Raw genomic sequence first — 18,901 nt, forward strand, 5'->3', positions numbered from 1 at the left:
ACCTTTCATTTTAAGTGCATATCCTACAGCGCCACACCAGTACTCCATTACTGAGTTGCACAAACAAAAAAATAGGCAAATAACAAGTGTTAGGAAGAGTTACTTATTTTGCTGGTCAGATGGTAGGGGTAGATTTTAAACCAAAAGCAGCAGCAGCAGAAAATAGTCAACGGAAGTATTCATGTAGATGATGAATTTGTCTGGCTATTATAAAGACGGCTGATGTATTCACTAGACTGTCCTTCATGGATGACAAAGATTAAAAAAAAAAAAAAAATCTTTTATCCCATTAATTCTAACACAGGTATACTTGTTTTATTGCCCTTCACTTTATTGAGCTTCACAGAAATTGTGTCTATAGTTTTTAAAACAAATTGACGATTTGTGGCAACCCTACATTGAACCATTTTTTCCAATAGCAAGTGCTCACTTATTGTCTGGGTCACATTTGATCATACAATATTTCAAACATTTCCACAGTGCTATTATTGTACACATAATAAACTACAGTGCAGTGTAAACATAAATTTTACATACACTGGGAACCCCCCCCCCCAAATTTTTGAGTAGCTTTGTTGTGATTTTTGTTTACAGATGTAGTCTACAATCAAACCTACCATGTCTCTAACATATGCCTAAAATTAAAAATACAATACTGAGTATAACTTTTTGTAGAATTTCTCATATTAGAGTCTTATGAATGAAGTCTATATTCTGTATCAGCCCTTACAGTCTAACCACCATATCAATTTCCAAATACCAACTCTTACAGCAAATTGGTGCACTTACTTTTCTTTTCCTTTTTCTTCTCATCTTTCTTCTCTTCCTCTTCACTGCCAGCTCCAAGTAAGGTAAAGATAATTCCAGTTTGAGAATTTACTCCTACAGCTGTAACAACCATTCTTCCAGAGCCTTCCATTACATGAGTACCTACAACAGAAAAGTTTGTTTTCTATAATTATAACAGACCTCCCCACCACAACTCAAACTTTAGTAACACTGTCTTTTAAAATAGCATTAATATATAACGAATTTAAGAAGACATTAAACCAAAATCCAAATTTTTGCTTAAGGTTTTAATATTTTGTTATCAGTCATATGAAAGTTTAAATTTCACTCTTATTTACTATATGATAGTGTGACTAGGTTGGATAATAGTACCTACACATCATAGAAACATCCTAAGAATCAATTACTGACTTTATCATATGCCTTTCTTGGCTCTAAAAAACTTCTAACTCTACAGTATCTGCTGAATTAGCTGAAATTCCTCACCTTGAGTTCAACAATTTTTCAAAACTTTTGGCTCACTTTAACATAAAATCCCATCACCGAAAGCTTAAGGAGCAGAGACGGAAACATTTATTGAATTCTATGTTCCTCGCAACAATCCTTCAAGTTGGCAGGTAGGCAGGTGTTGTTACTATGATGTTCTAGAAACTTGCCCAAGGTAGTGGCAAAGATTCAGCCTAGATCTATCAGAGGATGGAGGGCATACTCTTCCAAGAATATAATACTGATAACTTTATTTACAGCTTTCCAACGTGTATATCCTTATATTATCTATGCATCCTTTATTCTTTAGACAGCTTGTTGCTGTGGTTGTCAGGTGCCGCTGAGTTGGTTCCGACACATAACAACCCTGTATAGGGTTTCTGAGGAGGGGCTGATGAGTTTGAAATGCCAACCTTGTGGTTCAAATCGACCTTGTGATCCAGTGCTTTTCCTACAGTGCTATACCAGAACTCCTTCTCTTCTATAATCTTTTTTCAAATTTCAAGTGTCTTTACAAATTTCACTCATTTTATTTTTTAATTCAATGTAGTCTTCTGTTGTTAAGTTGTTAAGTGCCGTCGAGTCAGTTCTGACCCATAGCGACCCTGTACAGGGTTTCCGAGGGTGTAAATCTTTACGGGAGTAGAAAGCCTCATCTTTCTCCTACGGAGCGGCTGGTAGTTTCGAACCGCTGACCTTAAGGTTCGCAGCCCAATTCGTAACCACTAGTCATTACTTATTTGTACTTGATCTCCTCCTAGTTTACAACCTTAGAGAGGGCAGGGTCTACAGCACCTAATTACCATCCCCTGTAACAAATCAATGCACAGAAGTTACTTATTAACTAAAAGTATAAGGCATATGTACTTAAGAGTTTTTTAGGCTTTTAGATCTCTTGCTTTCAAAATGTTATTCTGGGACATTCGACAGGTCACAGAGACAGGCACTAGTGCCACTCCCATATTTCTTTCCACAATCTCCTTTGCCAAGAACAACTCAAAACAAAACAAAAAAAAACCAACAACAACCAGGTGACAATGATGAGCCAAGATGGGACAGCTTAAATCTTTAAAACCCGGAGATGCCAACTACAAGGAAACTTCTCTTTTGTATTATGACTCAATTGTAAACAAAAAATTTTCTTTGTGAAACAGAAAAAATTACAACCGCAGGGGTGGTGCTGTGGGCTAATGCGTCAGACAGCAAAGTCATTTGAACTACAAGGTTGGTGGTTCACGTTTACCAGCTGCTCCTTGGAAACCCTATACAGGGTCGCTATGGGTTGGAATAGACTCGACAGCACTTAACAACAACAACATACAATTGATGAACAATGAATTTGATTTATAAATGGGAACTTTATAAATGGAGGGAAAGGATACTGATCGAAAAATCCTGTAATATGTAATAAAAGAGTAGGATATTGCATAGATCCACCACCTCCTATGACTAGAAGACAACTGTGGAAGCAGTGAAAAAGTTCTCCATATTAGGACATGTATTATTACATCAGTTATTTATCTTTCTGGGTATTTCAAGCCCTGGATAAAAATATTTTAAAAACTGTATTCTGAATATTTTACTAATAATTTCTCTGTGACAATGGAAGAGAATTTACTGAAGCAACACAACATGAAATTCAGGATGGTGAAACAATGTGTAGTAAATAATTAGTATATGTAAAACATCATTTGTTTCTTTTAATAATTCTGATTTTCTGCAGATTTCAAATTTTTATGTTCTGTTCTTTCTTAACCACAGGTAAGGAAGTTAGTGTGCTAAGGGAAAGTAAACACTTTTTGTTCTACTCATACCCTCAACCACTAACTGAATAACTGTTTTTAAAAATCTAAATTTAAGAAGCCAAGAACAGCAGTAAGAGATGGCATCATGAGAGTAAATTTAAAAATAAATGCATTTCATATTTTTCAGAACATTTTTGGAATAGGGAAATAAATGTAGAAAAACTTTCCCACCAATAATCCGATAAAGAACTCAACAAAGTTATCTCAGTGTTTTCTTAAACGTGGAAAATTCATAGAGTTCTCCTGGTATACTTGGTGTGTTAGAAACCTGAGTCTACACAGGCTTGTTAGCCATCTCTGCTTAAACAGAAAATGACCAAAGTTCAACTAAGGAAGTTAATCTGAAGAGCTAAGCACTAGGCAAATAGGCTAAATGCACATAAAAGCCATGATGTGTGTATATGTATATCAAAACGGGAACAAGAAATTATCTGTTTCTGAAAACCATGTCAGAGAAGTACAGTCGAAATGGACTGATACTGGCAACAAAAAAGAGCTCAAACGTAACAATTGTGAGGATGATGCAGAACCACGCAGTGTTTAGTTCTGCAGAGAGTCACCATGAGTCAGAACTGACTTTATGCACCGACAACAATTTGTGTGTTTGTGCATGCGCACACACATACATATACATAAATACTTTGATTTTTTAATGGTGGGAATATTTTGCAATTAATTTTTCAGCACACATTTATAAATCTTAAAAATATAATGGGTTTAGACTCCCGTCAACCTTGAGCTGAGAGAGAGAAGATGAAGGGCTGGTTGGTCCGAAGTGTGGTGAGACCTGGGGACTCCTGAGACCATGGACAAGGACTTAGACATAGAGGGCTAGAGCTAAGAGTGAAGCATCCAGCTGACTATGAAGTAAGGGGAGATGCACAAGAATGTATATCTTGTGCATTGCAGATCGTACCCATTTGACCTAGCTTTGATGGCTTGATTAGAACTCAACTAGAGGAAGATAAAGAAATCTGATAAAATTAAGGATGTGTAAACTGCCACAATTGGATGAACTTGACCTACACATATGATGTAGTAGCTTAAAATACCAAACGAGAGGATAGGAGTCTTCACATCAAGGATCAAGCCCATCCCCCTCTGTATACAGTGTTGATAGGGATGGGCAACTTAGACATTGGCTACCTAAAATGGGGGTTGGTGGGCTATAAAGACACAAAGTGACTGGCTTACATGTTTTCAAGAGAGAGTTTAGTTTCCAGGTGTGTGGGGGAAGGTAGACTCCCCACTAAACAGGTTTCATCTTGTCTAGACGGGTCTGGTAAAAGGGGATGGGGTAGGATTCTTTTCATTCAACAGCGAGTTAATTGTTATCATGACTAACTGTGACTGTCAGGACTGTAAAGGTAGAAGTTTTTTAAGATAAAGGGGGAGTAGTTAATCTTATATTCCAGTAACAGAGGACTCTAGGACCATCAAGAGGAAAGAGCACGAGCGGAACGTGGGATACTAACCAGAGAAGCAGCGACACCAGAGATGGAGGCAGAGATGATGGCATGGAAAGACAGAGCAGCTGAGGACTCTAGACTCATGGAAAGAAAAAGGCTGTATGCTTTTCAGAATGTGACCTTTGGTTGTTTAAATGATTATATATCCTTGCATTTTTGTTTGTTTTTTGTACACTAAAAAAAAAGGGGGGGATTTTCTTGATAAAAGAAACAATCTACGATGATTTTGGGGGAAGAAGGAAATGAAACATGTGCTAGAGGTTACACATGCATTGACATGTGTGACAGGACAGGCAATACACAACTGGAGAGAGGTTGGGAAGAAGAAAGATGGGGAAGGCAGGAGACCCAGGGATGAAAGCAGTGGTTGGAGTGAATAGAGGTGAATGCTGTTAACCGCTGGTACATGGAGGGGATTACAACCATAAAATGAAGCAAAGTGTATGATGTGTTGGATATAAAACTGATGATCTGCTCTGTAAACCTTCACTCAATTCACAAAAAAGTTAAAAAAAAAAAAAAAAAAAAGGCTAAATTTTGGCATGTGCTTTAAAGTCATGATTCTAACTTATTAACTCTTTAGGGAATATCACAAGTTTGACTTTGGTGAAATCATGTTCAAACAATTTTAATGTTCACAGAAAAGGATGGGAAATTTATAATTGAAAAAAATATTTAATAGTTAAATAAGCAGAGATCTTCTGTCAATGTATAAAATGTTAGCATTAAACTAACATTGCCTTCTTAAAACTGGGTTAAATTCAATTTAACAAATATAGTTCATATAGTTAATCTTATAAATTCTTTTAAGAATACAAGTTAAAGAACTGACACGCTTGGATTTATGCTGTTATCCTCTGGCTTCCTTCCATTTAGCAATGTTTCGTTGTTGTTAAATGCCGTTGAGTTGGTTCTGACTCATAGCAACTCTGGAGAGCAGCTGTTGAGTTTGAACCACTGTCCTTCTGGTTCAAGCCGACCTTGTGGTTCAGTACATTATCCTGCAGCGCCACACCAGGACTCCTGGCTCACAGCTGGGGAATCCAACCCCGGTCTCCCACAAGATAGGTGGGGTTAATTACTACTATGCTATGGGTAGGAAACAACTCAACTGCACTTCAAAACAACAACAACAACAACAATGAGGTATCTGGAGTCCTGGCATGGATGGGGCTGTGGGTTAATGCACTGGACTGCAGGTTGGTGGTTCAAGCTCACCAGCCACTCCTTGGAAACCCTATACAGGGTTGTTATGAGTCAGAACCGATATGATTGCACTTAACAAATGAGGGATTTATTAATTCAGAAGGTGGCTTATAATTTTCCTCATCATCTTTTTCATTTCATTTTTAATTAAAATTAGTTCAAATTATCAGTTAGGTTGTTACTGAACTTTCCAAGTAGACACCCATCTCTTCCTATCAAAAGTACTCTAACTTAACATAAATTCTTCCCCTCTACATTACCATATCTTAGCCATTAGCAAATTCAAACCCAACCAGAGGTGGGTAATATTTTCAGACCTACTACTGATTAGTCACATAATCTTCAATAAGTAGTTTCAGTCTCAAACTCATTCCTCATCAAGTTTAGAAGTGAGTTGGATTAGGTCAACTGCATGAACTTTATCATTCTTAAACCACAAAAACAATCAAATCTGTACTTTGTAGACTATCAGATTTTATAAACCCACTGCCATCAAGTTAATTTCAATTCCTAGTGACCCTATTAAGCAGGGTAGGAGAGCAGATAGCTTCATCTTTCTCCCATGGAGTGTTGATGGGTTTGAACTGCTGACCTTGTGGTTAGCAGCCCAATATATAATCCAGTACATCATCAAGGCTATCAGATAGAATTTATTAATTTGCTTTAAACATATATTCACTTAAAATTCTATACTTCAACAGCCTTCAAGAATAAATATGATACAGAAAAACAAAAATTCAGTAGATGGTATTAGGTCTACCTACATTTTAGTTACATCACTATATTAACCCATTGTTTGATTCTCAAACCTCTCGATTTCATAGGCTCAGGTTTCTATAATATAGAATGCTGTTCATAGTACAGATGATTAGAGAAAATGTGTTTGTTGATAACAGTATTGAGTTGTGGGAGGAAAACTAGTTTAAATTCATTAAAAGTCATACCTGATAAAAGTAAGGGATCTTTGTCTAAAGACTTCTTAACGTGATCAGATTCACCAGTCAATGAACTTTCATCAATTTTAAGATCATTGCCTTGAATAAGTATGCCATCAGCTGGAAGAAGATCACCTAAAACAAAAAGTAATGATGTACTATACTGTAATAAACAAGATCACAGTAATTTTACTTGTAGTGCCATATGTACTACTGTTTTACTTACCATATTTCACTTGAGCAATATCCCCAACAACAATGTCGGCTACAGGTATCTGAATCACCTGACCACCCCTGATGACAGTGAATTTCTGTTCTTGCTCTATTCGACTCTGCAAACCTCTAAACTGTTTTTCCTTACTCCAGTCATTGAAAGCTGTTACTAATACCACACACACTACTGACAAGAGGATTGCAGCTCCTTCAATCCAACCAGTTTCGCCTTCACCTTCTTCCTCCCCAACAGTAACTTCTCCACAAACTATGAGGAAGGAAAGAAAAATGCTTATCAAAAGACATTCTGAATTGATGGCAGCATTCATACAATAAATTCAAACTATATACATTTTAGTTGTTAATTATGATGTTGATTGACTTCATCAACTTTATAAAGTATGTTCCCCACAGTGAAATAGAAGTAGCAGACTCAGAGTTCTCCCCTGTTCCAAATACTTTAATTATCTTCAAGTTGAAAAAAATGCCATGCATCATGGTGTACTGAATCTGTTAAGTAAATCTATAGTTTACATTCTTTTAAGTAGAAGTTGTAAGAACAGTTTCTGCCAAAGACAAGATATTAACCTCTGTATGACATAGAGCAAGTTTGGACTTAGGAAAAGGTACAGCAGATGTATTGACTCTTACAGCATTTCAGTGGGCTTTGATCTTATTTATTAAATACATTAAAATTTAATACACTATAACAGGATAACAAGAACAAAATCTGACAAGATATCACTAGTTAAATTTCAACAATGACAAAACAACTTCAAGATTTCATTTCATAGTTCTACATTAAGCAAATAACATTAGAATAATCCTGAAATAGATCAACAAATATTCAGTCATTCCCCTGCTGAGCTGTACCACAAGGTTGGTTTGAACCACAGGGTTGGCTGTTCAAGCTCACCAGCCATTCCTCAGAGACCCTATGCAGGGTCGCTATGCGTCATATTCAGTTCAACAGCACTTAACAAGAACAACAACAACAATAGGGAAAAAAATCAATGAATCCCAAGAGAAAAACCAAAAAAGAGCTGTTTACCAATGGTAAAATACTTTAATACTAATGTTTTTAGTAAGTCCATGTATAAATATAATGCTAACAATTTTATCAAAGGTTTTCCCTTGTAAAGACATCTACCTCAGAGACACGGACACTCTGCACTGAATCTCTGCTCTCTATCACAGAGCAAACATTCCATTTTAGCCACACTACTGATGAATCAACTTGCTGGTAGGGGTTTGGACTTGAGCATTAATAGTATCTGTGTTGTTGTTAAGTGTTGTCAAGTTGACCCTGTATAGATAGGGTGTCTAAGGATTTCAATCTTTGTGGGAGCAGAAAGTCTCATCTTTCTCCCACAGAATGGCTGTTGAGTTCGGAACTGCCGACCGTGTGACTCAAAGTCTCATGCTTTCCTATACAGCCACTGTGTTCCATGAATGCCACTGTTATGTGATGCCAAGTCTGTTCTGACTAACAGAGATCCTGTATAGGGTTTCTGCAGAGCATCTGGTGGGTAGGAACCACCAATTCTGCAGGTAGCAGTCCAGTACTTATCCTATAGTGTTACACCAGGACTCCATTAATGGTATGTTGTTAAGTGCTGTCAAGTCTATTCTGACTCATGCCAACCCTGAATAGGGTTTCCATGGAGCGGCTTGTGAGTTTGAACCGTCAACCTTGCAGTTCAACTGGACCCTGAGGTCAAGTGCTTATTCTATGGTGCCACACCAGGACCCCACTAATTAATAGTATGTTGTTGTTGCTAAGTGCCGTCGAGTCGGTTCCGACCCATAGCGACCTTGAACAGGGTTTCCGAGGCTGTAAATCTTTCCGGGAGCGAAAGCCTCATCTTTCTCCCACGGAGCAGCTGATAGTTTTGAACTGCTAACCTTGTGGTTCACAGCCCAATTTGTAACCACTATGCTACCAGAGCTCCATAATTAATAGTATAGAGAGGCAGTTTTCAAAGTATTGTCCAGGAACCCGTGGGAGATAACCAAAGTCAAAATTATTTTCATAGTAATACTAAGACGTGATGTCTTATTTTCTCATTAATGTATAACGGAATTTCCAAAGACTATATTACAAACATGATAATATAATACATTAAAGGCAAAAGTAGGTGTAAGAATTCAGCTCTCTTTAATTAAGCTTGACATTAAAGAGGTATGGTAACATGAAAATAATACCATTGCCCGAGTGGTACAATGGTTAAACACTTGGCTGCAATGCAAAAGGTTGGCAGTTCGAATCCAACAGACATTCCACAGTGACAAATAAGACAATCTGCTACCAATAAAGATTGCTGTTGTTGTTAGGTGCCATTGAGTCGGTTCTGACTCACAGTGACCCTACGTAAAACAGAATGAAAATATTGTATGGTCCTGTGCTAGCCTCACAATTATTGTTATACTTGATCCATTTAAAGAAGTGGAAATCCCATGAGAGAGTTCTACTTTGCTGTCACTATGAATCAGAACTGACTGGATGGCAACCAACAATGGGTTTACTATTATTTTTAAGTGCAGTGGTAAATATTTTAAATTTCATAGTTTTAATTTCAAATATATGAACATCTATAGATAGAATTCAAGTAATAAAAAGTTATTTGGAGACTTCAATAACTTAAGAGCACATGTTATTGTTAAGTGCTGTTGAGTTGGTTCTGACTCATAGAGAGCCTGTATAGGTTTCCCAAAGAGTGGCTGATGAGTTTGAACTACTGACAACATTGTGGTTCAAAATGACCTTCTGGTCCAGTGCTTATTCTATAGCACCACACCAGGACTCCAAAACCAAAAAGTTTGAGAACCACTAGCCAGATACACATACGAGTACAATTATTTATAGTGTGTACTTCCACACCTAACTACTTGCAGTAAATTTTGATTTAATTTTTATCATTGTAGATGTACATGCAATAGATTTCTTTTTTAGCAAATTAATACTTCTTAGTGTTAGATGAAAAGATATACATGGTATACTTTATTACTGACTGAATTGTGTGGCCAGAAAACATGTCTTGTAAATCCCAATCCCATGTACTTGTGGTTATTATCCCATTTGGAAATGAAGGTTTCTTTGTTATTTTTTGTGTAGGTGTCTCTTCGATCAATCTTTTCTGAGATATAAAAAAGCAGATTATATATTTTTGTACAAACCATGTGCTATACTTTTCTCTTTTTTTGGCCAAAGCCTCTCCCCTAATTTTGTACACATACAATGCCTTTTCCCCCCCACTATTTAGTGAGCTTACAAAAACACCTGGGGAGGGCGGTAGGGCAACACTGGCACAAAAATCATAGAGCATCAGTACTATTTGCATAAAAATATACAATAAGCAAGCAGAGATTGGGACGAGAGATGCCATGCCACATGAAGATTACCAAGGAACTGAAGAACAGAAGCGGTAAAGAAACAAACCCTTCTCCCAGAGCCAACAGAAAAAACCTTCTCTTAGAGCAAGGTGTACTGAATTCAGATTAAAGAGGTAGGCTCCTAAATAGTGGGAAAATAAATTTGTCTTAAAGCCATCCACATGAGGCATTTCTGCTTGAGCAGTACTAGATAACTAAGACCTATACTAACAAATGTTAAAAGCAAAACAAAACACTGCAAACAATAACTTTTCAACATACAGAAAAATTCATCATGTCTAGCATCTATCAGTGTAGCACTGTGGGCGAATGCATCAGACTGCAAAGTCGTTTGAACTGCAAGGTCAGTGGTTCAAGCTCACCAGCTACTCCTTGGAAACCCTATACAGGGTTTTCCACTAAACGGCACTTAACAAGAGCATCTTTCAGTGGGTTTTGACTGACAAAATTATCTAAATTGTCTGCATTGTAAACATTAGAGCTGCAATTCACTGCCTTTTAACACCCAACATTCACTTAAAAAAAAATATATATATATATGATAAAGTAAAAAATGTAACCAGATCTCCAATGTTATGTTTTTCTGAACAAAAGGAAAAGGCTCTAGGTAAAACATTAAAATCTTTAGTGCAATACATAATGCCTACATTTCAGTCATTAACATTATGGATACAAACCCATTTATTAAACGTTAACAAGAACTTTTCTGTTACTGCAGTGAGTTTAGTCTGTTAGTGGTTTATATAGATCTATCAATAAAATTTAGATCGGAAATCCATAAGTATAGCCAACTATAGACTCTAATCCTCGCAAACCCTCTACTGGGTTGCTATGAGTTGAAACTAACTCAATGGCATTAAACAACAACACATAGACTCTAATAGACACATACTGTTCAATGGAAAACTTAGCAGCATAGAATTCTCACTGAGCCATCTTAAAAGCTATAGTATTGAAATTTCTAAAACCAGAGGTTCAAACAGTAAATGGGAAGTGGCACTGGCAAGGAGATATAGTCTCTTCTTCCCTCATCTTGTACTTTCAGAGACCAAAAATGAAAAAAGTGCTGAGAAAACAAAATCCTTAGTAGGGGATCATCTTTAGCTGGAATGTGATGGCCAACTTTTTATATCATTTTTTTATCTTATTATAGAGATGGTCTGAAATCATTACAGCTATCAATTTCCTTGCAAACAGATCTTTTAAGTCATTGATCTCAATTTATTAAAACACAATAAGCTTTCAATAATATAAAAACCAAAAAACTATGGAAATTGTAAAATATTTTTGCCCCAAATTACATTTAATTAAAAATCTTGGTAAACCATTATTTTGATGCTGTTAATTTTCATTTTAAAGTATTAAAGGATGAACAAATGTCACATTTGAAACTCACTGAGAATGCTGCTGTATTTGTTGAGCTTCCTATGTGTCATATCTCAGAGCTATGATTTGCTTTGTTCCTTCTTTTGACTATCCCATCCTGGTATGTTCTGAGAGTATACTGTGTGTTTTGAAAGTTTTATGACCTTGTTCCAGCTGTAATATTATTGTGGTATTCAGAACAAGTCCCACGGATGATAACTTTTAATTTAGTACATTCACTACTTACCTTTTAATTATTTTCCTTTAAACTTACGACAAAAAGCTATTTTAAAAAAGCTATTTTTATAATTCTCCCCTTTCAAACCACTTATTCCCTTGAGATATTTAAAAGCAAACGTAGGGAGGATCCCTGGCAAAATCTGACCTTTAACTTCAAATTAGTAACAATGTGTTATGAACTCTACTTTTAGATACATACATACACACACACATGTACTCCCATATCCACACATGCATAAAACATATAAAAAACAGTTTTAAAAATCTGAGAGGATATATATTCAAAATGCTAACCTGTTATCTCTAAGACGTGTAATTTTCAATGAACATAATTAATTCCTTAAGTTTCTCTTTCCTCCCTACTTCTTTAGCAAAATTTGTTGTTAGGCGCCATCAAGTCAGTTCTCACTCATAGCGACCCTGTACAGGGCTTCCAAGAGAACTGGTGAGCTTGAATCGCTGATCTTATGGTTCTAACCAACCTTGAAATCCAGCACATAACCTACAGTGTTACACCATGACTCCTCTATAGCAAAACGTTGTTGTTGTTAAGTATGGTGGAGTCAGCTCCAACTCATAGTGATAGGTGGAGTAGGTTCTGACTCATAGTTACCCTGCACAGGGTTTCCAGAGTGCAAATCTTTACGGGAGCACAAAGCCTCATCTTTTTTTCGCGGAACAGCTGGTAGTTTCAAACTGCCAACCTTGAGGTTAGCTTAACCAGTATACTACCAGAGCTCCTTCTATAGCAAAATAGTTCTTATTTAATTGTGGTGCAGTGAATTACTTAAAGGCAAAAGAAGGAACCTTCATAAATAAAAATATTTTGATGAATCACTCCTCTGATATGTAATATACTCTTGGTTCACTAACAACTACTCTAATATAGTGATTTCCTAGTAGCTACAGGACTCCTGATGTGGTGCTTTAGGATCAGCACTGGGCTGTGGAATGAGCAGTTCAAACTTAACAGCTGCTACTAAGAAAACCTATACAAGGTTACTTTTATGAGTTGGAACCCACTCGACAGCACTTAACAACAACAACAGAATGCATGGGCAAAAGCATTCATTTCAAATTAAAACAAAATAAAAAGGTTAAAAAGAAATTTAAAGTGAAATGAAAGGCACAGAAAGGTGGGAGGAAAAATATAAAGCATTTTTAGATATAATTTAAAGTAGATTTACCATAGATAAGAATGCCTTGTAGCCAGAGTGTTAAAGAAAGTACTCAAATATCTTAGTATCATATCATGAAAGTTTAAAAAATAATATTGGTGGAAAGACAATAAAATTTTGCTTTAATAATATTTTCCAAGGAAATCATAAATGGAGATTGGAAAATCTTCAAAAAAGTTCTTTAAAATATCTTGAAAACCGTGATGTCACAGACCACATCATAAATGGCTTGGCATATGCTGTTGTTGTTAAGTCCCATGCAGTTGTATAGAGTTTACAAGGAGCAGCTGGTGAGCTTGAACCACTCAAGTGACTTTGTAGTTCAGTGCATTAACCCACAGTGACCCCCCGCCCCCCAAGCACAACAGAATGAAACACTGCCCAGCCCTTTATCACCCTCATAACTGTTGCTATATTTGAGGCCACTGCTGACACTGCGCCAATCCATCTCTTTTTTTCACTGACTTTCCTCCATCTTAACACCCATGATGTGCTTTACCAGACACTGGTCCCTCCTAGCAACATGTCCAAAGTATGAGAGACTAAGGAACATTCTAGTTGCACTTCTTCCAACACATATTTGTTTATTCTTTTGGCAGTCCGTGGTACTTTTCATATTCATGTCCAACACCATAATTCAAATGCACTGATTCCTCTATAGTCTTCTTTATGCACTGTCCAACTTTCACATGCATATGAGGCTACTGAAGATACCACGGTGTAGATCAGGCGCACCTTAGTCCTCAAACTGACATCTCTGCTGTTGAACACTTTAAAAAAGGTCTTGTGCAGCAGACTTGGCCTAATGTAATGTGCAGTTCGATTTCTTAATTGCTGTTCCCATGAGTGTTGATTGTGGACCCAAATAAAATGATGTTGTAGTCTTTGATTTTCATCAGCAAGCATTTTAATTCTTTTTGCTTCCAGCAAGTAAGATTATCATCTGCATATTGCAGGTTGTTAATGAGTCTTCCTTCAACCCTGATGCCATGTTATTCTGCATATAATCTAGCTTCTCAGATTATTTGCTGAGCATATAATTCATTAAGTATGGGGAAAGAATACAACTCTGGCACACACCTTACCTGATTTTAAACCATTCAATATCCCCTTGTTCTGTTCAAATGACTTCCTCTTAGTCTATATATAGATTCCTCAGGAGCACAATTAAGTGTTCTGGAATAACCATTCTTTACAATGCTATTCATAGCTTGTCATGATCCACACATGCCAAAAAACCTTTGCAGTCAATAAAGTACCAGTAAACATTTTTCTGATATTCTCTGCTTTCAGTCAAGGTACACCTGATATCATCAGCATTGATATCCCATGATCCGTGTCCTCTTCTGAATCCACTTTGAATTTCTGTCATTTTGTCGATGTTTACAACTATTTTGAATTATCTTCAGCAAAATTTTACTTACATGCAATATTACATTGTTTGATAATTCATGTATTCCGTTGGGTCACCACTCTTTGGAGTATGCATAAATATGAATTTCTTCTAATCGGCTGGCCAGGTAGCCATCTTCAAAATTCCTTGGCATAGATGTGTAAGCACCTCCAGTGTGTGATATCAGTTTGTTATATTTAAATTTGTATTCCTTCAGTTCCTTGAGCCTTGTTTTTTGCCAATGCCTTCAGAGCAGCTTGAACTCCTTCAGTACCATCAGTTCTTAATAATACGCTAGCTCTTAAAAATAATCGAACAGGGACCATTTCTTATTGGTACAATGACTCTGTGTCTTCCTTTCATCTTCTTTTGATGTTTTCTGCATCATTGAATATTTAGTTCATAGAATCCTTCAATGTTGCCATTTGAAGCTTGAATTTTTTCTTAAGTTCTTTCAGCTTGAGAAATGCTGAGAATGTTATTCCCTTTTTGTTCTCTAACTTCCTATCTTTTCACATTTCATTATACTATTTGACTTTGTCTTCTCAAGCTGAAGCTGCCCTTTGAAATTTTCTCTTCAGCTCTTCTATGTCTTCATTTCTTCCATTTGCTTTTAGCTTCTTCTCTATACTCCAAAGCCAGTTTCAGAGTTTCTTCTGACATCCATGTTGGTCTTTTCTTTCTTCCTGTCTTTTTACTGACCTTTAGCTTTCCTCTTGTATGATGTTCTTGATGTCATCCTACAACTCTTTTCTCCCTGTGCCTCTCTATAAAACAGATCTGATACTTTATAGGGTTATTATGAATACATTTGAAGTAATACATTTAAAATGCTTAGAACAGCACCTAAAACCACAACCCAACCTGTTGTCTTCAAGTATATTCTGAGTCATACTGACCCTACAGATCCTATGCCCCCCAGAGTTTCCAAGGCTGTAATCTTTCTTGGTGTGATATTTACTGTAGGATAAGAACAGACTGTTTATCACAAGGTCAACAGCTTAAATCCACCAGACGTTTCTTAGGGACTCTATATAGGGTCACTATGAGTCAGAATTGGCTTGATAACCCTTAATAATAACAATCTTTATGGAAGGAAATTGCCATATTTCACCTATAATTCAGTTGGTGGGTTAAAGCTATAAAGCTTTCTGTTATCAGCTGAGTGCTCACCCACCGCACCACCGTACCTAGGACAAAGTAAACAGTCAAAAATGACCTTTCGGTGTTTGCATGATTGTATCAAATTGTGAAGAAAAAAAAATGTTGGTCTCTTCTTATTAGTAGTATTTGCTGCTAACTGCTGTCGCGTTGTTTACATTGTACAAGGTTTCCAAGGAGCTGTTGGTGGGCACGAACCGCTGACCTTGTAGTTCAAACTGATCTTGCAGTACAGTGCTTATACAGCTCCATACCAGGACTCCATTATTAAGTATTAACTGAACTAATGTGAAAGCATTTTAATTTACTTACGTTCATTATTCCCTTCTGGAGGTTGATAAAAAGAAAGGCCCAGTGATATTATGGCTGCAATTTCTAATATAATTAAAGTAACATCTTGTAATGCTTCCCATACTAATTGAAGAAAAGTTTTTGGCTTTTTAGGAGGTATAAAATTCTTTCCAAACACTGCTTCTCTTCTTTCTATATCTGCAGGATTTCCACTTAAACCTTAAAAATAAAAAAAATAAAAATTAAAAATCAGTAAACAGTTTGATTATTTAAAAAAGAAGCTATTCATTTACTCAAAGCAATTAACTATACTTTAGAACTTAATTAATACTTCATTGACCTATTTTTGTGCTTTACATTAAGTGAATAGAACTTATATCACTGAAAAATAAGTAGATAAGAATGGATTAAAATTTTCATTTTTCCTAGATACTCATTTTTTTATTATACCATTTTATAGACTGCTGGAGATTGGAATTGATATAACACTTTGCCAGCTTTTATATTGTAATTAAACATTTTCCTGATCTTTACTTTAGATGTCTTTAGGACAAAAATGGGAAAGTGTAAAAAAATACAAATTTACTTTACTTATTGTGCCCTGTTGTCTTCATTAAGTAAAAATGAAAATCATAGATATTTACTGTTTTAAAGCTACCTATAATGGAGTCCTGGTGTGGCAATGTAGGACAAGCACTGAACCCACAACATCAGTTTGAACTGCAAGGTCAGTGGTTCAAACTCACCAGCCGCTCCTCGGAAACCCTCTTATAGGGTTGCTATGAATTGGAACCGACTAGATGGCACTTTACAACAACATAGGGTTTCCTAAGAGTGGCTGGTGGTTAGCAGCCCAGTGCTTATTCAACAGTACCGCACCAGGACTCTACTTTGAATAATTTTAATTAGTAAAATTCTAAGATTTTCATTCTTATTTAATGAAGAATAATAAAACATTACTTTATCATTAGTTCTAAAAGCTTTTTAGGAGGTATGAAAAAGGTGTTCACATCAGCACAAAAGCAAGTGCAAAGGGCCAATGACCAAAGCAAGGTTGGAAGATTCAAGGATAAGAAATACAGTCACTGTGCCTAAACCTAGTTACTAAGGGAAAAGAGGGAAGGGTTTTATTAAGAAAATCAGCCAGAGGCAAGATCATGGGCAACAGGGGGAGGGTTTTGTCATTTATTCTAGTGAAATAGAAACCACTGAAGGTTTAAATCAAGGTTGTTGTGTAACTAGTCTGTATTTTAGAAAGACCACTTCAATTGTTTTGGATCAATGTTAGAGTGCAGGAATGAAGTAGAATAACCAATTGGGAGGCTGCTGATACAGCATCCAAACAAGATATGATGGTGGATTGAACCTAGATTTTAAAAATGGAAGCCGAGTGATTAGATTTGTCAGGTATCTTAGAAAGAAGAGTCAGAATATACAAGAGGGCTGAATGCAGATGAGATGGAAAACGAGAAATGAAGATTTAGTTCTAGATTTTTTCATCAAGCACCTGAGTAGATGGGTAGAAGAATCATTTGAGGAAAATGGAAATGCTAAGTCAATGTAAATGTCCAAAAGAATAAAGGTTTTCAAAAATTTGAGTGAGAAACTGGGATAGGAAATACAGATTTAGGAGTCATCAGCACACAAGGTAAGTCATAAGAATGGAGACTATATAGATGAAGAGGAGCATGTACAAATTAACAGAAACTTTAGGATTGCCAACATGGAAAGATGAGCACAAGAGGCTGAGAAAGACTGGCCAGACAAGAAGAAAGAAAATCCACAGAGCACAATGATATGAATGGAAAGCTAGAGGGGCAGTGTTTTGAAAAAGAAACCTGTCTACTGAATTCTGTAAAGGCACTTTGTTGTTGTTGTTGTTATGTGCCGTCGAGTCAGTTCTGACCCATAGCGACCCTGTACAGGGTTTTCGAGGGTGTAGAAAGCCTCATCTTTCTCCTGCGGAGCAGCTGGTAGTTTTGAACTGCTGACCTTAAGGTTCGCAGCCCGATTCATAACCACTACGCTACCAGAGCACTTTAAATAATTCTAAATGAAGTCATGCTACATCAGACACAACTGAAAAACATAAAAAAAAAATTAATAATAACAACATTAAAAATAGTAACTGAGCATTGTAATTCTCTATTTTTGGAAGATATTATACCATGAAGATATCATCAAAGCACACCATTACAATTAGTCTTTTACTGATTACAAATACAAACTGTCATCTGAAAAATGAAAGAAACATTAGGCAGTCATGGACAACTGCTACAAGCCCTATCCTGCTGCTTAGCATATAGCTCCTCTGTTTCTCCTTATTGCTGTTAAGTGTTGTTGAGTCAATTCCAACCCATAGCCACCCTGTACAGAGCTTCTTAGGAGCAGCTGGTGAATCTGAATCGCCAAACTTGTGATTCACAGTCCAGTGCTGAATCTACATCATCATGTTTCTCCTTACCACGATTCTTTATTTCCTCTGCTTTTTTTCTCTTCTACCCAATTTTAAGAAGCACTACTTAAAATGCTGTTGGTTTAAATCCATCATTACCTCCACATCCAAACCCTATACAGGGTCACTATGAGTCAAAACTGACTTTACAGCACACAGCCGTGACCACCACCACCATCACTGAATGATAGGAGTCCTGGTGTGACACTGCAGGATAAGCACTGGACTGTTAACCACAAGGTTTGCAGTTCAAACCCACCAGCTGCTCTTCAAAAACCCTACATAGGGTTACCGTGAGGCAGGCACTTGACTCGATGGCACTTAACAACAACTGATAAACATGTTATCAGTACCAGAGACTTACATTGCAGAAATCTTATTAGAGCTTCTACTCTTTCATCCAACACAAAATAATATAGATAGATATGATGTTGTTGTTGTTGTTGTCAGGTGCCATCGAGTCGGAACCAACTCATAGCGACCCCATGCACAGCAGAACGAAACAATGTTCGATCCTGGGCC

General features: G+C 36.6%; 1 protein-coding gene across 5 annotated transcripts in view; it reads right to left on the reverse strand.

Moving 5' to 3' along the window:
• ATP2B1 (ATPase, Ca++ transporting, plasma membrane 1) overlaps positions 1-18,901 on the reverse strand; it is a 77,804-nt gene that overhangs the window by 47,783 nt on the left and 11,120 nt on the right. For all 5 annotated transcript variants that reach the window (XM_006870713.1, XM_006870716.1, XM_006870715.1 and 2 more), the window contains exons 2-5: positions 15,946-16,143; positions 6,917-7,171; positions 6,700-6,825; positions 790-930 (exon numbers count right to left, since the gene is read on the reverse strand). In XM_006870713.1, the coding sequence (XP_006870775.1) occupies positions 790-930; positions 6,700-6,825; positions 6,917-7,171; positions 15,946-16,143 (720 nt within the window). The remainder of the gene's footprint in view (positions 1-789; positions 931-6,699; positions 6,826-6,916; positions 7,172-15,945; positions 16,144-18,901) is intronic.

The sequence above is a fragment of the Chrysochloris asiatica genome, unplaced genomic scaffold, assembly GCF_000296735.1.
Source record: "Chrysochloris asiatica unplaced genomic scaffold, ChrAsi1.0 scaffold00149, whole genome shotgun sequence".
Classification (NCBI taxonomy): domain Eukaryota; kingdom Metazoa; phylum Chordata; class Mammalia; order Afrosoricida; family Chrysochloridae; genus Chrysochloris; species Chrysochloris asiatica.